We start from the raw sequence: 26,742 nt of genomic DNA on the forward strand, positions 1-26,742 counted from the left end.
TATATATAAGCCACTGACAATAGCAGACATACATACAGACATTAACTACATCAACATACATACTATACATAAATACATTAGACATATATAGATATATATCATACATATATATATATTTATTATTATAATATATATTATAATATATATATATATATATATATATATATAATATATATATATCATACATATATACATACATACATACATACATACATATAGATCTATATACTATATATATATATATATATATATATATATAATATATCGGGAAGCGAACACCAGAGGAAAATGATAGGCAGAAATCCAAGTGCGTTCGTTCCTTGACAATGTCCTAGTAAAGAGGAAAGCGCTTGGATTTCTGCTTATCATCTGCCTGTGGTGTTCGCTTAAACACACACAATATAGATATATATATATATATATATTATTAGATAGAGACAATATAGAATAGACTATATAGAACAATTATCTAATTAGATAGATATATATATTATAAAGATAGATAGATATAAATAATAGATCGATAGTATACATATATACAATATATATATAAATTAAATATATATGAAATAATGATTTATATAAAAATATATATATTATATATACAATATATAAATATATAGATAAAATATAAATATATATTATATATAATATATATATATAAATATATATAATATATATAAAATAATATATAGATATATTAAATATAGATATATATAGAATATATATCTTATATATATATATATAACATATATATATATATAAAAAATATATATGTTCTTATATACACATATATAAATAATATAATTAAATATAAATATATATATATAGTAATAAATATTATAATATATAATAATATATATAAATAATATAATATATATATATATCTATATCTATATATATATATATATATATATATATGCGTGTGTGTGTGTGTGTGTGTGAGATTTTACACACGTATACTTGTAAGTGTGCACGCGCGAGCGTTTATTTACACAGGTGATGCAAGTGCAGTGAAGAGCGTATTATGCACCTGTTTTCTGCTCTACGTATCGACGTTCTACTCAACAAACTCTTTCGTCAGACAGCTATTGATTCTCTTGAATCTGCCATTTCTTGCTCTTGTACTCATTGTGTCATTTGGCCGGTTTTCCTTCCCCTTCTTTGGTGGAAATCATGGTACCTTACGGGTTCTAGATCGTTTACGAAGTCTCCTTTCTTTTCCTTAGGAAGTTAAGTGAAATATTTGATGACCCACTTAAAGGAGGCGACGGTCTCTTTGTTGTTACGGTCTATGAGCTTTTCCAAGGGTACTGGCGTCCTGACTCTTGATGGAATGGCAGATAACGGGTACAGTCTTGTTTTTCTCGGTGGAATGTGTTCCTTCTTTCTCTCTGTTCTGACTGTCGTGAAAAATGTAACGTCAATAAAGCATTAGTAACGTCGACAGATAAAAACTTCATTATATCAAAACCGTGACAAACAGAGTGGGAAATGCATCATTTCCTCACAGTCCTACACGATAGGATATTCCGGCAGCAACTGGTAACGCACACCAACAGACGACATCCTACAGCGCGAGGGTACAAAGGGCAGAGGAGGTCAGTGGTCTACAGCCTCGGGGACATTCCTCCAAACGTTTATGCCTACACACATCAGACACCAGGGCCGAGGAGCCTTCGCTAGCTGACGGCGGTGGTCTGAGCACGGTGCCACTCGCTGCTGGTCGGTTCCTGGTTCTTCCTAGAGTCGGTTGATCGCGAAATCCGTCTACTTCCGGACTTTCTGATCCTGAGCTTGAAAAGTTAACATACTATAGATGTTTCGTTACATGCATAAAATGAAGTAGACGTCCGAAATGGCCATCCATGACATTCGAAGGACCGAGAGCAGAAACCATGCAACTACTTAATGTCCCCATATGCATGTTCCATTCCCCAACTGAACATTTTCTATCTGTTTTTGGGCTTTTATATATTCTGTAAAGTACTTATTCCACCAGATAACGAATTAATACTATCATACAGATATGCTTATACACAAACTTATAAGCAAAAACAACAAGATATTTTACGCATTTCCAAAGCAAGTTTAATATTTATTTATCTACGTATATTGATAACCTTTCCAGTCCATCCTCAAAATGTGAATTAACCTTCGAAACCAACGGTAGAGTCTTACTCTGATTATTTTATCTCACAACTACCTGGGCTGCACTGCTCCCTCACTCCAAAGAAATAAAACTCCCCTTTCCTCCATAAAAACTCGTCAGCCAATCTCGAAGTTCTGAACCAGGCGCATTTCTTTCCGGGCGTGACTCCAAAACACACAATATGAGGTTGTCGTTCGGGCTTCTAGTTCTCATCCCATCATGCTCAGCTTTATAGCTCTCTTAATCTTCCACACTTCCATCCCTGTGAGTCAGTGTTCATTATATTTCCTCATGCTTCGCGTGTAACACCAACAATGTTTCTATTTATCTGGCGTTGTAAACCAGTTCTTTCAATAAATGCTGTCCCCAACGCAACTTCAAAGTTCAATCTCCATCAAGAACTTTCAGAGAAAACACCGACAGGGATTATAATTCTTTCACAAAGAACCAGTCGACGATAATTAACAGGAATAATTCTAGTTATCAAATAATACACGAATAAAATGACTTCCACCCATGTGGGATCCAACCACCCGGAAAACTGTACATGAGTGGAATTTATGCACTGAGAGACTTTATATGTTTTGCAAAGGACAAGTAAACCCCAATTACTCAGAAACATGACAGCTTTTATCCGCTAGTGGAGCCAGTGGATTCCTGTACTGGAATACGAAGGTCAGACAGGCAGGAAAGAGGGCAAACGGTCATTCGTGACATGGGTCAAATATACAGGAATAGAAGGCAAATGATTATTCGTTGTTGTATTAAAGCTTTTCGTGACATGGGCAACGGAAATTACACATTCATTAATACAAAAACAGTCCATCTGGAACTGCTCGTGTAAACAGCAGCTTTCCCATTCTTTTTTGCAGGGGGGGGAGGTTAAAAACGTTAAACGCCAAAGTTCAGCTCCTAACGGAAAAGGTCACCAATTTCGTGCAATGATACTCAAGCGATTGTAGCAATTTTAAATTTAAAAAAAAAAAAAAAAAAAAAAAAAAACACACAAAAATCACGACTCTTTCGTTCAGTTTAAACTGCTCCTAATCCTGGAGGGAGAGGTTAAATGGAAACGCGACTTTCTTCTCGTAATAATCTGCTGGTTTCAAAAATATGTAAAAAGATAATCATCCAAAAAAATTGCACTTCAACGTTGTTTAATGAGGCCAGAACAGCTCTTTCGCCCGACTACTCATTTTGGTACACAAAACAAACCCGACCTATACGTGCCAAAATCCGTTCACTGAGACCACTTTATTTGGAATTGAAATCTCGAATAAATCCGGATTCATTCACAGGATATCGCCGACAGAGGGAGAGTTCACGGAGCCGCGATTATTTGTGTCGAGAGGTTGGTGCCTATTGTTCGCGGTCCCTGTGCCCCTTGCAAAGGAAACGGCTCTCTCAAAAGATTCCCCGTAACACCCGAAGAGGTCGCAACAACTCTTCAGGAGATGTCGGCGATGGCGACGGTCGGTCGGGTCTTTGTAGCCCCAGTTATGACTTCCCCCCAGGGGTCACGACCCCTGAAATCTATTTACGAAAAGGTCACACATGCGCGGGTCATGGAAGTCACATTGCGGCAACACTTTCTTCTACCTTCCATTCTTCCAGTCTCGACCTCATAACCGTTATGGCAGAAGGGAAAAAACTTGATCACCGCTATAAAACCCGGTGAACATTTCTACCTGGCAGCTTTATCCCTAGGAATGGACTTGACATCTCCTGTACTGAGAAGAAAGAAAATCTAGCCTCTGTCTAACACATAACGGGGACCTTTTAAGACTCAACAGACGTGCCATGATGATGAATATTACTCCTACTGAAAATGGCGTTGGCGTTCTTGCACCAGCAGACCATTCATGAATTACAACCTCACGGCTTAAATTTTTCTTTCATTATACGATATTTTTCTCTTTTGGTAGCGTCTACATTCTCTGCATCCCCTATTCTCAGATTCGCCTTTTCTTTCGCCTTAATCGTCGTAAACATATATATATATATATATATATAATATATATATATATATATATATATATATATATATATATAATAGCTAAAACGAAACGGATCCAACGTTAAGCAGAAGAGTAGCTGAATCATGAAATGTCCGAGGCCAAGGTGAGAGCACAGAGGAAAGTAGCCCTCATACAAGAGGAAAGAGGAAGGGTTGAAGCGGTTCCCATTCACGGATTCAGGACAAGCGAGTTCAATCAAAGAAGCAGAGAGCATACCATAACGGGAGAAGGTGGAAGAAAACTGGTTAACGTGAAATACTGAGTAGTAATAAAGGCGGGTAAGTGGGAGGGGGATTGGAGACGGGGGAAGTGGAGGGGGGAGGGAAGGTTCGAGGATGTGGCAACGATTTCTTATGCACGGCGTACCACGGAATGGAGAAATTCTTATAGCCATGTGGAATAATGAAACGCGATTCTAGGAGGGATATATACATGGGAAACGAGTGCAGTAATGAAGGTGAAAAACTAAATAAAATAATGGATGGGTACTCACGAATCGTCTCGAGATTGCGTTAATAAGAACCTTAACGAGAACTCGTTGTTATTCAAAACGTAAATAACGAGAAAGATGAAATAAGCCTTGAGAGTAAAGGAACCAAACAGCATGGTAATGACAGAAGGATTGTGGGCTACTCTCACTCAAGATGGAGTAAGCGTTTTAATAAGACCGTAACGAGGAAATCGTGGTTACATTCAAATACGTAACGATTACGAGAAAAGCATGAAATAAGCCTTGAGAGTAAAGGAACCAAACAGCATGGTAATGACAGAAAAGATTGTAGTCTACACTCACTCGGAAGAGAAGCAAATCAAGAAACCTGTAAGCGCCGAGACAATAAATGATAATCCTGGACTCCAAAGGAACGAGAGGATTTGCAGCTAGGGGCCGTAGGCGCGCTGCAAAGAACCTTGAGTAACGCCTACAGTGCACCACATGAGGTGGACTGACGGCACTAACCCCCTACGGAGATTAAAAGTTGAAGACGACAAAAACCTCGGGTCGATGGAACCAGTGAGACAAGAGGCTGCAGTCAGCAAGGTGGTGAGAAGCAGGTGAAGATCGGTCGATCGATTTCTGTTTTCTGACGTCACGGATAAGGTCATCTGCGGCGGATATCTTTTCTATAAATACATGGACTGAAGATTCTCAATTTCTCTCTCTATGTAACAATCACTTACCCATACGAACTTCACTCATACTTCGACGAGCAACATCAATAGCATTTTATATGCAAAAATAGAAAAACTTTCAGTAATGTGTATCTTTTGAATAAAACCAAATCCCCCAAGCAAACAAAAGACATAATATCCTCTTTAAGAACCTTGGAGCGAGTCTAATTACACTCTTCATCTCGGCGCTCAAAGAAGAACGTACTCTTCAGTCCCACAAGAGTAGGTATGCTCGGATGTGGGAGGGGGCAGCGGGGGGGGGGGGGGGATAACCCGAAGGACAGGACTTTTTGCTTCATCCCCTATAATAAAATGGCCAAAGCAGACATGCGCACAAACGCGCGCGCACACACATTTTGGAAAAGGAAAAATTGTCTTATACCTCCACTTTCAAGTGTAAAAGGTATGCTTGTATTTTCAAAACCACAATCTTAACTATCATACGATCAATACACTATCAAAATTCTGTAAAAACTAAGAGCGCTGTTCTATATTCCCCATAGTCACAGTACTGACCATTACGTCAAGTTAGCATCATTACTATCAGTCATACAGATTGAGGGAGATGTGTCAGGCATCACCAAGGGACCTACCTATACAGGGGTGGTGATGTATTTGTGAGAAGGAAACAGAGCGAAGCATAAGACAGATGCGCTTCAAAAGAAAAACAGATTGCCACTTAAAAAAGAAAAACAAGGGATAAATTCACGGAAATGGTTAAGAAATAGTCAATATATTTAAAAGGGAAAAAAATGCGTGATAAATTTAAAAAGGGCACACAAATCAATATCCCACCTTCAACCAAAGTCTACAAAGGGTATATAGTCATGCATATCTTTGCTTGAACTTCTGAAGTTCCAATTGCAAGACATCCTCAGGCAGTCCGTTCCACAGTCCAACGGTGTGAGGAATAAAGGACCTCTGACATAAATAAAAACGCTCATCACCTCCAGAGACTAAGAATAATAGCAGCTACGGCTTCAATCTGCAGTCTCTTTCCGCAAACAGTCACATTACCAAGCAATCGTCGATTTGCTTTTCCTCCATCTTAATGTGGAACGTAATGGCTGAGATAAAATATTATTTGCTTTCCGAGGGCTGAAGGGACACTTTGCGCACAACAGAGAAATAGCCGTAAAATTTTATTTTCTGTGAGAGAGAGAGAGAGAGAGAGAGAGAGAGAGAGAGAGAGAGAGAGAGAGAGAGAGAGAGAGAGAGAGAGAGAGAGAGAGAGAAATACGACATCGCTGATGACAACACCTAAGGATAATCTTAAGTTTATTACATAAATAATCAACGACTAAGATGAAGCCACAATAGATGAAACATTTAATAGTAATCACGAAACATGTAGTATCTTCCGACTCCTGGAATCTACGATCTTTGATCAAAATTTAATAATCTTGGAATAATTCTACGCATGAAAGAATTGGGTCTGGAGAAGCTAGAAATATTTCTCAGCCAAATTATACTAGTTTAGCAATTTGTTCTGACACGGCCTGCACACATCGAGGTCAACGAGAAACGATTGCACGAAGTCTTGTTAAGATGAAAACCCGGAAGTCCTCGGTGGATCTTGCCTTTCATAGAATATATAAACGACATGAAAGTGAATCGCATTCACATAAGTACGATGTTATGAAAAAATTGAGAGATCGTTCCAAGAGCTAGGCTACTTCATTTCTTTAGAAAGAGACGAGCCATTGCGTGTACCATGTGGAAGGGCATTTAAAAGAACTATGAGATAAGAAGAGAAGGGCATAAAACATAAGAGCCGAGTCCTCTGTCAAGTTACATTCTTAAAGAATTGAGCAGGATTACAATTATGGGCCGAGTCATAGTCAGACCTGGTCAGTCTCTCAATGGTCAAGATCTCGTTCAATGATATGACTTAACCGTGCACAAAAAAACTAACATGCAATTCTACAAATTCGTTCTGTCGCATAAACCTTACCTGATAAATTCCCCCAAAACTACATAATGAACATCAAGGAAAGTGTCATTTTTCTGCAAGACATTCAAATTCAACAAATCATCATTAATTCACATAGACAGCCCTAAAAGAAGAACTCTTTGTCCAAAGGTCCGGAGACAACGAAGCTATTCTTGGCAGACTTCAAAAGGTGGTAAGAAAAACAACAGCAGAAGCTCAAAATGACTGACACCTGTTCCCTTGACCGACTAACCAACAAAGACAGTGACTGTTTCAAGGTTAAACAGGGATATTCTTTCATCCAAGAAGCGGCAATTCCTCGATCACTAAGGTTATGACCAAACCATTAAAAGCCGCTACCAGCTATAAAACTCAATCCTTAAAAACAATAGTGGACACATAAATTAAAGCAAAATGTCTTAAGAATGTTATGTCAGGTATGATGGGGGGGGGGGGGGGGAGGGTGAGATATGGATACAAGTTACCGGGATCATGATACCCGAGAAGGAGGTTGACGGATAATCAAAGTATAAATGTTCCATACTGGCGATCAGGAACGCGTGAGCACTCATCACACGTTCCTGATCGGCAATATGCTACCGATAAAGAACGCACTATGAGTGTTCATTTTTTGATTGACTGGCTTGGAGTAAGACGCTTTGTGTCTGCATCGGACCTTCCCCTCAAGTGAGACGTTGAAGCAGTCAAGAGGCTTAATGTGGACCTCTGGGGCCTACACAAAATACTAACAGATACCCATTACCGTTCCTCAATGCAGACAAAATGTCATCATCCGCGAACGCATTCTCCAACCTAGATTATTATTATGATTATTAAAATAGAGCTTCACTAAGCGAGTGAAAAGACAACGAGAGTCGGCAAGAAGTCGGTGAAAATTAGCGAAAGATAATAAAAAACACAAGAGAACGTAGTACAAAGAACTTTTGATGGCAAAAACTTGATCCGTTACACAGTAGTTACTACAATCACCTAGACATAATCTGGAAGCGAACATGGAATCCATGACTCGATAAAAGTATCAAGACCAGAATTCTGGTGTAGAGAAAGACAACTAGGAAGTCTACGAGGACTTTAAGCATTATGGGTTGAAAATTACTATAATTTACAGACTTCAGCCCTCATATCTACGACGCAGACAATACCTGTTTTGAGATTCTTGTAAGACATGAACAGTGAAAACAAAAACGATGCTCAAATAATCTCAATCAAGCGGAATATTGGAAATGCAATAAATGAAGACACGAACTGAAAAACATGGCATAAAACTGCCGAAATCTTTTGATTATAAAGTCCGCTGATTAACAGCTAATCTCTTTAAAAATTCAATAGAAATTGCGGAAAAATTAAGAGAGAGAGAGAGAGAGAGAGAGAATACTCCTTCTTGAGTCATCTTTTACGTAAAGTTCATTATTCTCTAAACATTAAATACAGCAACGATGGATACAAGTTCATTTAGTTACAAATGAAGAACTAGAGCCACTCGTTATCATCACTTGAGAGAGAGAGAGAGAGAGAGAGAGAGAGAGAGAGAGAGATCGCCTTCTCTCTCCTCAGTCCCATTTCATAGAGGGATTGAGGGAAACAACTTAACCACTTCATTCAAGGAAAACGCAAATATAAATACCCCATCAAAGACAACATATGCGAAGCCACACTACTCACAAGAAAGGCTCTGCATCCAAATTCACCTGTTGCACAACGCTGAGAATTCTAAGAGGTAAACTAACATTTATAGGATTCTAATCTGTACTAATAATGAATTCAACTTGCCTTTCACCTGTGCTCGGAGCCAATACAACGCTTACCTGGAATGAAAAAATGAAAAGTTTTCATCAACTTTACCTTCAGGTCAATTTGTCAATCCAGTAATGGAAATATTTTCAAGAAAATTCAGTACTAGATTAGGCTTATAGTTCGGTAGGCATTCTATTGCCTGCACGACTGACTATTCTTCTTGGGCTTCAATTCAATTAATTATCAATGCACTGGAAACTGCACGAATGTCTCTAATATAGAGCACCCACCCACATCTGATCGTCATGGGCAGAAAATCTACTTTCAAAATTTAAATCCTAACACAACCAGTCATCGTTTTTCAGGACCAATTTTGTTACTGCTCGGAAACACTTCAGAGGGCTTTAAACAGGGCCTAGACATGAGGACCTTACACTGATTTCACACATCTCCAACAGTCAATATTAAGTTATGTTCTCGCCCATTCCTTTTACTCCATTTCATGAATGACCTTTAAGTCCACTTTAATGTCCTAACCACTCATATGCAGATGATTCTATCCGTCATAAATCCTCCTCCTTCCCTGCTTGGTTAATCTTCAGGTCATTCTCAGTCTAACTCGGCACTACATGTATTCAGATGGAAACGAAGGCCACGGGACTCAATCATTGTGAAAAGGATAAGAGAAACAATGAGAAATCAGATGAGCACTACCTCCTGAACATTAATAAGCACATACTATACCCTCTCCATAAGGGGACACCGATTATTAATTCAATTCAAGGTAAGTAAGTAGCTTTTATTTTCCTTCAACAATGGAACTGCATTCACTTAGCTTTAGCTATATGTATACTAACCTTGGCGGCGAGGTATGATATAGACACGAATAATTTGCATATCCGACACCCCACCGAAAAATGAACTATAATTTAAAACTCTGACACCGCTGCATATAAATATTCGCCATTACCTGTCCTTGAAGATCTAAAGTAGGCTAAGCAATATCATCAGCAGGAGGGGGGTTAGATGGGGTGGAGGTTAGGGTGGAAGTGGTTATCAATGGTTCATGCACTGAAAATCTATTATCAACAAACTCTCGTGTCTGGAAGACTGCTTTCCATGAACTGGAAAACAATTACCAATGCTCTCACGAGTGAATGCTTTCGGCCACCTTGATATTCAGTATCGAACACCACCATTTTTTCATGCACGAAATGAAATGCAAAGGTTCAGCAAGTCTTAAGCAAAGATTAGCCTGCTATTCATGCTAGCTTCGGAAGTTCCATATTGGCATACATGTTCCGAGTAAACAGAAATTAAGCATGTTCATGATTATGCAAAATACACCTGACAATATTATTAACGTGGCAATAAGAATATTTTTTTTTTGCACGAAATTAAATATAAACCTTTAGCAAGTCTCATGAAAACATTAAAGACTGCTAATTAAAATAGCGTTGCAAATTCTATATGTATTGGCACAAAATATTTTGTGTGAAGCAACCGAAATGAAGCACGTTCCAGATTATGTTAAATACACAAAACAAAATGATACACGTGGCAAAACGAAATTAGATATTTAGGTCTGCAGAAAAACAAATAGCAGTCGCCACCACATGTGGGACAACAGCACCCAACATCGACGTGGTAACTCGACCTTGAGCGTCAGCCAGACTTATCAAACTGGATGACTAACACAACGGATCATATCACGATTCACGAACGCCCCCTCCTAACCCTCCCCCTTCCCTCTCCCTCTCCCTCTCGGTTACCCCTTAACCATAAACTACTCCAGAGCTCCTCTGCTGAAAAGAATGCGTACTTCCTTTCCTTGTTCTTTTAACGCCAGACCTACCAAGCTCCTTCCTGTCAAATCCCACACACTGCAATGTTACCTGTCTTAACGCACCACAGAGATGATTAATCTTTATCGAAGTATTGCAATGAAAATAAGGTAAAAGGAACTCGAGTCTTTCTATACAGCTACTGGCGTAATTGATATCGAACAAACAACCACTCGATTACATTCGGGATGTCACTCCTTACATTACAAATACTATATAAGCATGGTTACGCTCTCACCACAAAGTATGACCACATATATTACACTGCTACTCTGAATAAAAATAATTCTACCTATCTATCTACATACGTATGTGTGTGTGTGTGTGTGTGTGTGTGTGTGTGTGTGTGTGTGTAGTGTAGTGTATGTAGTATATATATAATATATATATATATATATATATATATATATAGATATATAATATATATATATATATATATATACACAATATATATTTATATATATATATATATACATAAATTTATATATACACACACACACACACACTATATATATATATATATACAAATTTATATATATTTATATATATATATATAATTTATTTGTAAGATTTCAGTACAATAAAATGATTTATTTCAACGAGATGGAAAGTGTTGAAGTTCGTAACTGGAAATGTGTAAAAACTGAATATTTAAAAAATTTAAATGATTAATTTTCATGTTCCTTTTATATAACATTCATGGAGTTCTAAATGTTATATAAGCAAGTCTGGTTAACATCACACACACAGGTTTTGAACCTCCTCCACCAGCGTATCGTATCAGATGTCTGGTTTAAATTGAGAGTCACAAAAATATTTGGAACCACAATACTGGAAGATGGTGACACGGCAACTTCTGAGCTTTGCTAGGTCGAAAGAGGACAAGGATATTGAAAATTAACTGCATAATTTTCGATGCCTGAAATCTCCAATTACAGTAAAATTTGAGAAACTTTCTCTCTCTCACCCAAACAATGTGAGAGAGAGAGAGAGAGAGAGAGAGAGAGAGAGAGAGAGAGAGAGAGAGAGAGAGAGAGAGAGAGAGAGAGAGAGAGAGAGAGTGCATTCTGAGATTTCAGGTATAATAAAAAATAATGATGAAATTAACTTCCAATCTACTCGTTCTCTTACTACTTAGCAAAGCTCAGAAACTGCGGTGTCACCGTCTCTCAGTATTGTGGTTTCAAATATTTCTGTGACTCTTCAATTTAAAGCGGAGATCTAATACGATACACTGGTGGAGGAGGTTCAAAAGCTGTGTGTGTGATGTTAACAAGACTTGTATAACATCTATACCAGCCCAAGAATGCCAGGTAATGGGAACATGAAAACTCATATTACAATATTTAAAATATAAGTTTAATTTTTACGGATTCCATTGACGGACTTCAAAAGTTCCCGTCTGTAGTATATAAATCCTACAAATAATTCTATTACCAAAATCAGCAGGATTTGAGAAATCATTCCAAAATGGCAGCAGAACGCGTGAAATATCTGAAACTTCTTTTCTCAGTTTCGAGACTTCATAGGCACAGGCCTGCTAAGCCCTAATAAATATATACCTAATAAATTCAATAGTTTTATCATATTACTATGCTATTAGATAATTTCATTGATAACACATGCTAGAAATCTTTGAAGAACCGGTTAAAAGCGAAATATTTCTAATAGAATGGATACGGTAAAGATTTCCATTCAATACAATGACCACAGGGCTGGCAACCAAATTCCCAAATCAACCAACCATCTCTGTGCGATGAAAATCATAAACCAAAATCATCGACCCCAGTAATCAGTGGCCAGATAACCGCTCACGTATCTTCTCTGTCGAGCAAAAAGGCATGTGGCGTGGGCTGGCAGAAGACGGCCTCAGGGAAGGGATGAAGGTACTGTCACCTTTAACCCCGCCAAACCCCCACACGCCCAGGTACTTGCACGGGAGCATTTTGCACTGTTCTGGAAAGGTCTGGTGGGCTCACACGGGCACGACACTGCTGCCATCCAGGTATTTTCATGTGAGCTTAATCTGATATACAGATCACTCGAGAAGTCTGTTAAAGTAGAGTTTAATCTGATACACAACGCATCTATGGTCCTGTTTATGTATTGGTAGGCTGAAATTAATTCGATCTTATAAAGAGTTTTTCCCTACTTATTAATGCCATCAAACAAAGTCGAAATTTCACCGAAGGAGAGTGTCTTGTGACTGCCGTCGTTATGCTTTATTTTGGGAGATCGGAATCCTGGTTATTAAGGAGTAATTTGGCAAACTCAAAAACTTCATCACTTCAATCTGAACAACGTCACTTCTCAAAAGCAAGTTGAAAGTAATATGTTTCTCTTAGTATACTGAAACTTTAACTAAAATGACAAAGAGACCATTTTAAAAGTAAGTGATTACGTATTCGTTTTTTTTTTTTTACTTCGAGAAATATTTCATATCCATTCCAAAAATGAAATCCCTTATACCAGCTTGCAACGGTGATCACACAATCACTTTTTATCTAATTGCAACCTTACGTATTTTCATTATTCATATTATATCAATATATCAAACTATACGTTGTAAGCACACTGATGACTTACTTGGCATTAATCACTACTACAGCAATAACAACAGTTAACTCATCAATGAATCTAGCCAGTGAAATATATAAAAAGAAAAAAATAATTATATATATATCCGATATAATGGATTAAAGCCTCCAAACTATGCCGTTATAAAAGAAACTCCGATATATCGTTGTACTATACAGAAAAGTAATTATTTGCTCAAGTTAAACATTACAACTATATTTTATAATAACGATGATTTTAATAAAGTTTGCTATGTCCAATTACATTATGTTGAAAATATTATCATCATATTGGTAGCGTATTACAGAATATAAACACTATCATCGTACTCCATTTGCATTTGATATTGTTTAAATTCTAAAAATCTCGGGTAACTGAGCATTACCGACATCATTGCCATTAGTTACTAGAGGAAATAATCCGGGTACTTTTGCTTGTAAATGAACAAAGTTGTATTTAAAATGTGCACATGACTTGATTGTTTAAGTTGTAATTGTGATTTAGCAAGTTCCGGACGTCACTTTTGCCCGCCAATCATTCGTTTTATTCAACATCGGCTATATAACCTGCAGCTTGATTTACTGGTATTCTTCCTAATGACCTCCATTGCGTGAAGTATGAATAAAAATGTATTTTATTTATACTTGTGGTAGTAACAGAGAAGGCAGCGTTTAACAACTTGACACCTTTAACACAACTCTTCATGAACTCTCAACAGTTACGGTAAATGACCTCGGCAATTAGCTGTTTCTCAATTCGGTTGTTTATGTCTGTACAGGTTTTCAGAGAGAGAGAGAGAGAGAGAGAGAGAGAGAGAGAGAGAGAGAGAGAGAGAGAGAGAGACTATTACTCCGGTTAGGTTGTTACAATGATAGATATCCCATATGAAAAAGTCAAGCTGAACAATACTTGTACTCAGAATAATGATAATTTTAATAGAAATGTTGTTTCACTGTAATCACATTGCATGTATATATTATCATCCTATTACAAAATATGAACAGAGCAATCTTGCGCTATTTGCATTCTGCTTTTGTTTACATTCTTAAAATCATCAGCTGTCTGCTTTTTACCGACATCACCACTGTCTTCAGCTGCCGAGCGGAACTTTATCAAGGGATTCGTTCCTTTCGCAAATGATCAAAGCGGGGTTTAAACATTGCTACTACTTTATTTATATATGCTTTGAAATAAATAAAGTACAAGTGTGATTTTGCCAGTTTCTGACGTTGCTTTAGCCTCCAAAACTTCTGGAGTGGGCTCACTATTCGTTTCTTCTGCCTCAGTTACGGATACCAATCAATACCTGCTACTTAAAGTTAGCGGCATGCTTTCTTAACACCCTCTTCATTGCGTGGCGGATGAATAAAAAATATTTTATCTTAGTTGTCGAATTACATTGAAAATAAAGTTTTTAACCTGACAACTGTAACGAAACTCTTAATGAACGTGCGTTTTAGTTACGGCAACTCAAGGCGGGATTCCGCGGAGGCACCATGCAACTGACTGGTTTTCAACAAGTATGTTGAATGCGGCTTTCAACCAAGAGACATGTTGCTTGCGACAAGGCAACACCGTTGTTGCTGGTAGCATGCTACATGCTATGTTGACTGTTGAATGACACAAAACCTTTTCCATCAATTCAACAGAAACTAAGCCATTTGTCAACACGATGTCTCAGCAGATAGTCACTGCTGCTGCACATTTAGTGCTGTGCTTCCGCGAGCACCATACAATCTTCTAATAATATAATAATAATAATTAGTTAAACTGCTGTGACCTATCAATACTGAAATACATACAAAAGAAGGCTAATCAAAAATGACCAGTTACTCGAATGGCTATTTCAAAAAAAAAAGAGATAAATTACTGGACAAATCTACATTAAATTTGGAATAATGGAAATTGTTCATTTATGTAAAAAAAAAAGTCAAATACCCAACGCCGGCATTTCCTCCTTTAAAAAAAATCGCGAAGATTGATCACTCATGACAGAGAGAGAGAGAGAGAGAGAGAGAGAGAGAGAGAGAGAGAGAGAGAGAGAGAGAGAGAGAGAGAGAGAGAGAGAGTCTCCCTCCAAACCAACTCACATGCGTGAGTGAGCAGTAGCAAGTTCTTGTTCTTTTTTACTAGTCAAATTTCTCTGCTAATCCCCACAGTGCATCTAGAGTAGCATGGTTATTCTTGTACTCTGTCAAGCATATACCCCACTGAACAGCAAGTTTCCTACATTCTTCTATAAATAAATAAATTCTTGTTTTGTTTTTTTCTTGCGACCGATCCATCTTGATGCTCGCAACATCAAATCTTCCGGCGGCCGGTGGGTAAATCTTGTCGCGTGTGTCTAGTTACACGGCAACAAGTAGTCTTCTGTCGCATGCCACACAGTTGCGTACTCCATGTTCCCTTCTGTTGAATTGGTGGAAACACACTTGGCGTATGCGACAATGTAGTATGCCACATGTTGCCAAAATGTTGCCTCGGGGGGATACGCCTTAACATCGGCGAACAGCTGTTATCGATTCTGTAGTTTATGTCAATATTTAATGTTGTTTATTCCAGTGTTTTGAATGCAGTAGTAAGTGGTGGGGAAGCGTAAGAAATAGAAATAATTCTTATAAGCCATACATATGGTAAGCTTGGTTGTAAGTATGATGGAGTTTTGTTCATAGGCCTATTAGTTACTCAAAAGCTAACTTACAAAAGCCTTACTGGTGAAAACTTGTCGAAAATGAGATGGGCATATGAAGCCTACCCTATTATATCTCTCACCATCCATAATATTTTATGTAATGAAATCAAGTTTTGGAACAATATTTAAAGGATTGCATGATACCCGAGAGCAGATAAGTGATTATATACGCAAATTGCGGTTCTTTTTGATGCTGTATTTCTTAGTTTTACGGAATGTTCTTGTTGGAAATTCGAAAAATACAAAAACCTTAACATCTTGCCCCGAGGGTTTGGGGTAAAGAATTGTCAACCTGTAGTACAGTTTTGTTTGTTTGTATGGTGTTTTTACGTTGCATGGAACCAGTGGTTATTCAGCAACGGGACCAACGGCTTTACGTGACTTCCGAACCACGTCGAGAGTGAACTTCCATCACCAGAAATACACATCTCTCACTCCTCAATGGAATGGCCGAGAATCGAAACAGCGACCACCGAGGTGAGACGCAAACACCAAACCAACCAAGCCACTGAGGCGCTTGTAGTACAGTTTTGAATTAGCACAGTTTTTATTTTCCCTATAAAGGGTCTCATGTATATAAACAAACAGTACCCGTTATTATTATAAACTGCAGGGCAAGTAAAAGATTTAGCATAATTTTCAGAGTTGAAAGCAATGTAAATCTGGAGGCGAAAACCCTCAAATCGACATTTGCATTTCGCACAGTTATATATATCCGAAGTAGGTAGGCTATACCGTGGTAACTGTCAGTCTGTTTACTGCTTTGTGTAAACTTTTCCAAGAGGTGAGTCAGAATAAAAACTTTCACAACACTAGCTGCTTCATACATCTCTACATAGGGTACATGTGCAATGCAATCCACAATTCAACTCTTATCTAGCACGAGCTCTTAAGGATACCAATACCTCTTGCACGCCACATACCAAGAAGCTTCTTGATCGGTCTTCCTCTCATAATATTAAGACCTACCCATTCCACGTCTCACTCATTCTTCCAAGTATGGTAACCTCTACCGCATCTCCATGTACATCATCTCCACGTTTTTTTTCCATTTTTTATTGTTCATACGATATACCGTACATACTTGCAAAAGTCATTCATCTCCTCTGCTTCGACCTCTTTCCTTTCTTTCTCATTCCACATTCACACTTCACAGAGAGAGAGAGAGGAGGAAGGAGAAGGAGGAGAGAGCGAGAGGGGGAGGAGACAGGGAAGAAGGAAGAGAGGAGAGGGAAGAAGAGACAGAGAGAGATAGAGAGAGAGAGAGAGAGAGAGAGAGAGAGAGAGAGATTCTTTGAAATAAGAAACTATGAGTCAACAGTTATAATGTGAGTTTTTTTATATGATGTAGCATCTGCTCCACTTAGCTTATACTTTCTATAGCAATAGCATTCAACTGTTTCTGTTCTTTTATCTGCATGAAACCAATCCTGTACCGAATACTTGAACTTTTATTTTTTATATATATATATATATATATATATATATATATATATATATACACGTATATATACACACACACACACACACACACACACACATATATATCATAATTATATATATATATATATATTATATATATATAATATATATATATATAGATATATTATAAACATATATATATATTATATATATATATATATATATATATTTGATTGCAACCTAATTTTAAAAACTTGTGTAAGTACTTCAACATCTACTCAAAGGCTGTCTAGGGGAATTTTGCAACAGACAAATATTCATCATATTTAACCACCGGAAAAGTAAAGTTCACGTTATTTAACAAATGGCAAGACCGTCCATCAAAAGTGATATCACAAGCAGTCATCCTCATTCTGCCAACCAATGACTGAAAAGTTGTAGTATAGAAAAGGAGACCAAGACGTATCAGGATATCAAAGCATCCCCTATCCAATACTAATCCCCACCCTGAACCCTCATTCATCCCCACGGCCTTACACCACCATAACAGAAACACCATCTGTTTAACTCGACCGATGACGTCATACTCCCACACTTCGAGACGTGTCTGTGGGTTAGCTGGGAAAGAGGAAGGCAGAAGAGAGGACAAGAAACAAGTCAACCTGAATAAGTTGAGAAGTCTGCCACACTTACAGGTATGCATGTCATAAAAATTTGTTGAGGGATTTATGATATCCCCACAAAAAAAAATTTGAGTTGCTGTGACAAACAAAAAATGACAAAGAGTTAACAAGACGCATAAAAAGAAATGTATAATCATAACACTAGCGCGTAAGCACTGGATTTTATAATAGGTATATACAAACTTCATTTACCAAAGAATGTGAATAACACCTTGAAAAATAAACAAAGGAACGTTGAGAAAAAAATCAAAACGAAAAAAAGTCTCATTCTTCCCACTAGCATAATTATAATTTAAAATGTGGTAGGTTACTAATGGGCCATATTTCTGCACAGTACTTCATCTTCTAACTCTCTTCAAATACTTTCTTCAATACCATCTACTGTTTAAAGGGCATTACTTGGAGCGCGCGCACACATAAACACAAACACACACACACACACGTGTCCTAAAATCAGTTCCTTTCCAAGCAACGGTGTTTTCTTTATTCAGCTTTACTGAAGAACCTTTGGTGAGCTCAACTGATTCAATGGGACCCAAACATGATGAAGGGGTGTGTGTTTGATACAACCACTTATATAAGCATTTCCTCCTCCGTCAGTAACTCAATGAATGCTATGTAAGCCAAATAACAGACAGAGCTTTGTATTAAAAATATTAGAAGTAGTAACACAAGGTACACACTGACAGAAAATGGTAAAGAATAAAAGAATAATATGTGCCCAGCTCACATCTTAGCAAGCTTTTCATACAATTTCTGGTCAATTAGCACACACACCCTTTACCTTTGTAATTCACATTCTATTGGTCCTCAGTCAATCTTAATTTTATGTAGCCAGAATTTTCTGCTTTGTAGCAGGAAAGGCTGAAGGTTATTTCTATAATGATGATGGAGCAAGTTTTAAAAAAATGCAGTTTACATTGTAATATAAATACTGAGATTTTTCGTATAAGTCTTTTTTTTCCTCTGGTCTCAGCTAGGTAAACAACATTTGACTCCATCACTAAATTTTTCTGCTGTGCTTTCTAAGACCTGTCAACTTTTGATGTGCCCATTTCCTGGTGTACAGCAATGTATAATTCAGTAAATGACCTGCTAACTAAAAATGACCCACAATGAATCCTTTTAAGAACCCTAAATAGATGCCTTTTACATTTCACAGAAATCAAAAGGACAAGCACTGAACGCTGAATTACAATCCTCCCTTTGAAAACCTTTGAATGACAAGCATCGCAAACTGAGTTCACCCTCCCTCATTTGGGCTTTAAGGCACTCAGTTTTAAAACTAGGTCAAAATTCTAAAAGCATCAGGATCATTTAAGTACATTAGAACTTTAAAAACAATAAAACAATAAACGAAAGAGAGAGAGAGAGAGAGAGAGAGAGAGAGAGAGAGAGAGAGAGAGAGAGAGAGAGTTACATGAATACTGACGCCTCCTGGACATGCAAGCCCTTAAGAGGGTTAACCTTTTAATACCAATAAAAACAAGGTTGATAAAGACTTTAATTTCAAGTATTAAGCAGCTCATGAAAGATGGAATAGAGAAATCAGAGAGAAAAGGGTTAGTTACTGAAGAAGTAAGTATCTTGATAAAAATAGTACTATTCTGAATTGAATTAAATACAAACTGGAAATGTAGCATCTGAAATTGTTGAGGAGCTCTTGTGAGGGTTAGAAGTGGAAACGCTCAAGAACTATCAATGAGTAATGAGGCAGCTGAAGAGTATTTTTACTGATGAGATTATTAAACTATTTAAAAAATCAGATAAAAGGAGGGATAGAATGAGACTAGTAGAAAACAGGAGATAAATATAGAACAGGATTGCTTCAGCAGGCGATGCAAACTGTTGAGAGAATTATAGAGTCGTGTGTGAGTGTGTGTTCCGCTTCCAAAATCCTTACCTTAAGAGAATCGTTTTCGATCGCTAGCCGATTAATCTGAGACTTGTACTCAGAGCAGCGGTTTTCGGCTTGCTCCAGCTGAGCCTCAAGCTCAGCCTCCAACTCCCGGCTTCCATTCTGAAACTCTTCCAATTCCTCTCTTGTCTCTTCAAGACTGAAAAGTAAAATGAACACAAACATTACTGTCAAATTACAGAATACAATAAGAACACATACAAGAAATACTCGTATAATGTACTGATGTAATATTTTAAAGTAAAAATTCCAAAGTAACTGCTTTCTCTTTCATGAATAATAGGAGGACAATGAAAACATGAAAAGCTCTTCATAAGAAATAGATTAACAATAAAAGTACAGGTACATTTATCTAAAATCACGATTCCTGAGCTTCAATCAATCATTTACCTCTTGAAGCTGTACTATCAACCACATACACCCTACAATTTCCAATAGTACTTCTGTACAGCAAAAATGTCAGAAATCTTTAAATAGTATTTGTGTAGCACAAGTGTTACAGAGTAGCACAGGTCATCAGTGTCAGACTTAACAGAATCTTGGAAAAGAGAAGGATTTCCATACAGAAAGTAAGTTTATTATACCAGCACATGATGATAAAAACTGAAAGCTATATCTATCCAACACCAAAAGTACAGCTTGTTTCCTGTTACAAAACCTCCATAACAAAGACATCTAACAAAGGTTTTAATGGTAGCATTCTGCAATAGCAGGGTTAGTGCACATGGAAGACTTTCTGTAAGATGGGTTCTCCTGGCATTACATGATAATCCTCTTGGAAATTTTAACACCTTCAGTTTTATCTCTCTATTTCCTAGAGGTCCTACTGTAGTAAGAAAACAAAAGTACATATGTAATAGTAACTTGAAAAAAAATTTAATTTAATTTTTAACATCTCTTGTAAACTTCTTTTAAATTACTATGTCTCACCTCATATTAACTGATCCTGAATAATTTTCATTGGCATTCACACATTTTCCATTTCAATTCAACACAATCTTCCTGATCCAATGGATAGGGTACTATCCTTGGCAAAGCTCAGACCTTGGCAAGGTATCTGCATTCTGCATATATTTCATGAGCCAGTGGCAGGAGCATGAGCCACAGATTATCACCCTGACTGTAAGTGTGGTGATGGTAGAAGTTACAAACAAAAAGAATAAAGATTTATGGATATTGAGTTTCATAGAGTTAGAACACGTATTAAACTTTCATATGCTTCAGTAAGACAGATTTAATGTACAATGATTACCAGTATTTAAGGTGGCGGCTTCAAATTTTGCAAACTAAAATGCTGTTACATGAGGGAAAGCCATAAAATTAATAACAATGTAGGAGAATGACAGTCGGAACAGAATAGGAGAGGTACAAGAATACCTGAAGTAAGAGTGTGTGTACTTCAGGTTTTAAATATACTGCATTAAGCATAAAATACTACTTTATAAAACCAACAACTGAACTGAGTGTTCCTTGCATGAGCTTTACAGAAAACATTTTTCAAAGCATTATAGTTTCAGTGTAGAATACTATGAAGAAGAGGGCATTGTGGAAACCTATCCTTTACTCTTCCATTAAGTTTACAGTTCAATATCTGTTTGGTTTCCAGGAAGCTATCAGTGGATAACTTAATGTATTCATATAATATTGATATACCAGATATATTCGAGAGATAAAATGCTTACTATGTATTTATTTTTTCATGCATACTATTTATTTTTTCATTCAATGTTTTCATTCTTTAAGGATGGGGGAAGGGGCAACTTTCAAGTCACAATTTCTATTGTATTGCAAATAAAGTATTAAAAAATTGTAAGAAATTTTTCAGGGAATTCTATAGAGCAATAACAATAAGCCGTAATCCCACATCTACTGCAAAATTATGACAATGGTAATAGTAAGGGCTTAAGAAATATACCATCCTAGGAAATCTTAGTGGGTTCATTAAATTTCAAGAGTAGTAAAAGATTAAAACTGATTTCCCTAAGATTGTTTTACATCTTAAAATACATGTAAAATTTGTACACCAGTAAAAGTGAAATAAATATACAACCAGTAAAAATAAAATAAACAACACACACACACACACACATATATATATTATATATCTATATAATATCATTATATATATATATATAATATGATACATATATATATATATATATATAGATATATATATATATATATATAGCTCAGGTTTTCTTTATATAATAACTAGCTTTATAACTAACTTTGATAAAATTTTACATGTTCACTTGCATAAAAACCTTTGATAAATATTATAGGGGTACAAAACCACTAAAACATAGTTGGACCATCACCGAACGGCCTTTTCCTACATGTATGCTATCCACAAGGAACAGAATTTCAAAAATTATTCAATAAATCTACCTGTAGTTTATAGAAGTTATGGAAAATTGTTTTATTGTATTGCAATAAAACCAAAAACACTAAAGATTCCCACTTCAACTTGAGCTATCATGACAAGTACCTCGTTCCAAGGAACACTGGAGAGCAACTTGAGGAAGTTGTTCAAGTCCTGTGAAGAACACACCATAAAGTCACCTGTTCTCATAGAATGAACCATCGCTAAATGGTAAACATCATCACTGATGGTTCTTTAATAAAAAATTTAAAAAGTCATTGTAGACATTAATTTTGCCTAAATTCACATAAAATTTAAAGAATTTGTTTAACTCCTACAGCAATTTACTCTGGATGCTAATGGTAGTAAATTGCCATAAAAACCTAAAGCATCTTTATATAATTCAATTATTCAGTTGCAGCAAGAAAAACATGCTAACAAAATTTCACAAGATTGTTTTTAGTTTTGAGGAAGAGTGTAACAAACACATCCTTCCTCACTGAATACAAATTTCACTCAAATGGTAATAAGGCAAACTTTACCTGGGAGCTAGGCTAAAGGGGGAGAAAACAGCAGCTGGCAACATATATTCCAGTAATCCTAATATCTTTATTGCCTTTAAAATGCAAGGTCTTGGCACTTTTCACTAATTACTCCCTTTCATTTTTAGCCCATAACATGCAACATTTAAATAAATAAATCCAACATACATAGCAACAGATAACAGTATGTGAAAGTCTCAAGATTAGAATTAAAAATTTTTAATGATACATTGATCATGATGTCACAGGGCTTCCTTTAGTTGGTGAAAATATAAATAAAGCATTGAGGATACAAAGTAAGCTGCAATGATTAAATACAGTACATTTCTCTCTAAATGTAAGATAAAACAATAAGTCATCCGTAATCCTTAATGTATATGTAATTAAACATAAGTACGTACTGTAATGAACATATTAAGTTATCAAGAGCAATTAGTATGTATCCTAGATGTTCCACAAAGTTTTCTTCACACATTTAGGTATTAAATTTTCATTAAACAATCCTAATATGTACATGATTGTCAAATTTTGTTACAAGAAAACAGCTTAAAAATAATCTTTAACATTCTACACTTTGAAGTAAATAACATTATTGGCCAAAAGGATTTTTACCAGATATTCAATCCCATCAAATAGTAAGACCTACCTTACCTTGACTGGATTAATGATATACAAGTTGCAGACAATGTATGACTACATTGGTGCAATTTTTTTTTTTTATAAAAAGCTATAATAATCTAAAGCTGCAAAATATTTTTTCTCTCCCTTTTTTTCCCAAAGTGACTACCATCATAACTTCCAATTATGCCATTCATGAATTTCCTGTGATTCCACTTCCAGCCTCTATCCCCAATTAAGTTTAAGTCTTTTAAATATCATTACCAGTGAATTTACCAAATCAAGAAATATTGGAGAACAAAGAAGGGCCTAGTCCACATCCATTTCTCATTACCGAGACCTTGCTATATTAAACTAAAAGAGCTATACTATAACCAACAAACCAACCAACCAAATATGACTGATCATATCTGGGAAAGAAGGTAGCCCTAAACTAAGTATGGATGGCCAGATAATTATAGCCAATAATAATTATCATTAACATTTTCATAATGGATTTTCCCTTTACGAGGTTAATTCATAACATTTCTTCCTGAATTCTCCTCTGGTCTAGGTTTTTACTTGTACGTACTACCTCTTCATGACTTTCTGGATGTTCATGTTGGTCCTTGCACTGTTACTTCTTTATCAATGACTTGTCTGAATAATGGTTCCTCAGCCCTTTTCTTCAAATATTTGGGCCATCTCAATCTTTGAGATCAACCACTTTCTATCGACTGGTTGCTAATCCTCTCAGTAACTCCTCCTTTTGTGATTTGTCCACACCTTCTTCTTGTGTACACTTTACCAGTAGCCTAACATGTGCACCATTTACACTTTACCAGTAGCCTAACATGTGCACACCTTGTCATTTACACTTTTTCCAGTAAGCCTAACAATCACTTTTCATTCCAAGGTACTGTTACCATTTCCTACCTGCTTCGCAATCCAGTGAGTTACAAACTAAGTTACCTTCTTGACCAAAACATGGCAACTATCTCTCTTCTCACAGATTTGCTTCTCCTATACATTTTGGTTACTGAAAATAGTAGCACTTTATGCCATTTAAATTTTCCAGCTCCAAGTAACTCCTATGAAATTCAATATACAGTACAAATTCTTAACCAAAATCTCTCCCATAGCATCCACATGGCCATTTTCATGACTGGACATTACTCTTGGCTTCCTTTCTAGTCACTTCAAATATCTCCAATCTATACCATTCTACCATCTTTCACAAATTTCCTATGATTCTCCTACAACTGGTTTTACTCCATACCAAAGCTCCCATGGGTGTTCAATTTTATTCTGCTTTGTAGCTTCCTCTATTACTAGGATAACAAATAATGGATTCAGAGATGAACATTTATCTCAAATTCTTCTAATCTTGCATTCTAATATTGTAGCATCACTAGTAACTTCAGGAGTCTCTCTTTTTATCTAAATTTTTATTATGTTATGTCCACCTCAATGTCTGCACTACTAAAAAAGAAAACCACACATACTGTAAGTAGATCATCTCTTTCTCTTTGCATGATACTCTTCCTGTAGTTGCCCCATTATAGAGACTGTCTCTTCCATTGATTTCCCTAACATTAAGCAAAACTGACAATTGTCAGTTTAACAATAGAGGACATCCTACTGACCTATTTTCATTTGTCTAATTCTTCCAATCATTTATGGAACAATGCAGGGTGTCATCTAGATTCTAGAACATGTAAAATGTTTGATAAACCATTTACAACCAAACAGGTTGCAAGCATAACTGGGTGTTGAAAAATTAAACCCTAATAGAAAGAAATACTACAGTACATGATATATCACAGCAGCAATTCCCATCAACACTACCACTGGCACTTGCTGACCAGCAAAATTGAAAGTACCTGCATAATTTCCGAATCACAAACTGCAGTTCAATTAGCTCCCACTGTTGCTTATAAACTTGACTTACTACCCATTAGAACAAAAATAGACTAGAAAGTATGCTTTGATAATAATGCAACAAAGTAGCCCACCAAATATTCTATCAAATACATGTGATGACACTGAATAAAACCCTGTTTTAGCAAATGACACCAGGGCTACCCATTAAGTTGAAAAAAAAAAAAGGTGAACACTGAGAATAAAAGAGTAAAAGAGACACATAGAAATATCTAATTTACTAAGAAAGACATATATATAAGAATCTAATGTAATACAAAAACATACAAAAATATGTAATATAAGATATGCCGTTGATGATGTTATTTGAAAACTTTCACTATTCTATTCAAATTCTGATTTCAAAAAGAACAAATTAGTGCAGAAAAATATTTATTATTAAATAAATAAACTATGAACCAAACCAAATGAGGGTCTCTAACAATAAACGCAGATAGTCAATGCAAGATAAAAAGAGAATCTACTTTGTAGTTGTTAATCCAATTACCCTTAACTGATACAAACAAGGTACCAAATATGTCCTTAGTTTTATACATTCAACTTTTTCTTAGGTTTTCTAGGCCATGAGTCACAAAGACAACACTGCTGGTGTCATGAGCGAAAAACTCATAAACAATGTAAGTCTTTGCTAAAGCACTGGAAGGTCACTAGCACTGGTAGGCTAAGAGTGTATTGATCTGGAATTGTACCTGCAATAGGTACCTTCCAACAAACTACCAAAGCTATTCTGGTGATTTCTTGAGGACACCCTATTTTCCTGCAATATCTGAAACAATACTCTAAACAGTACATATCCAAGATTGTGGAAATTACAAGAAGTCTTCTTTTCTGTGGACGTGCTTGTGATTGTATGTGAAGAAGTTCCCTCAGTGAGAGCCTTTTGCAAGTTTTTGTCCTCTAGATCTAGGTTGCTTTCTACTTAAAACTAAAATGATACCTTTACGGAACTTTAAGCTACTCAAACCTTTCAGTACCTCAAATAAACATTTATATCAATCAAGCTATTTAAAAAATTTTTATTGCAAGCTGCGAAGTTTTAGCATCCTTTCACATTTTAACGGTGCTGCTTATAATATTTACGTCTGCCCTCATACATGAAACCCAGGGATGGAGTAGGTACTTTAAGGGGGGTCTAA

The 26,742-nt window shown here is 36.4% G+C and overlaps 1 protein-coding gene across 11 annotated transcripts in view; it reads right to left on the bottom strand.

Annotated features, from left to right (window-relative positions):
- LOC135221962 (nuclear distribution protein nudE homolog 1-like) overlaps positions 1–26,742 on the bottom strand; it is a 210,967-nt gene that overhangs the window by 137,792 nt on the left and 46,433 nt on the right. For all 11 annotated transcript variants that reach the window (XR_010316140.1, XR_010316141.1, XM_064260020.1 and 8 more), the window contains exon 3: positions 20,150–20,303. Coding sequence is in view for 9 of the 11 variants with exons in the window: in XM_064260020.1 (XP_064116090.1) it covers positions 20,150–20,303 (154 nt within the window). In the remaining 2 variants the exon portion in view is untranslated. The remainder of the gene's footprint in view (positions 1–20,149; positions 20,304–26,742) is intronic.

Source organism: Macrobrachium nipponense, chromosome 3 (genome assembly GCF_015104395.2).
Source record: "Macrobrachium nipponense isolate FS-2020 chromosome 3, ASM1510439v2, whole genome shotgun sequence".
In the NCBI taxonomy this organism is placed as follows: Eukaryota; Metazoa; Arthropoda; class Malacostraca; order Decapoda; family Palaemonidae; genus Macrobrachium; species Macrobrachium nipponense.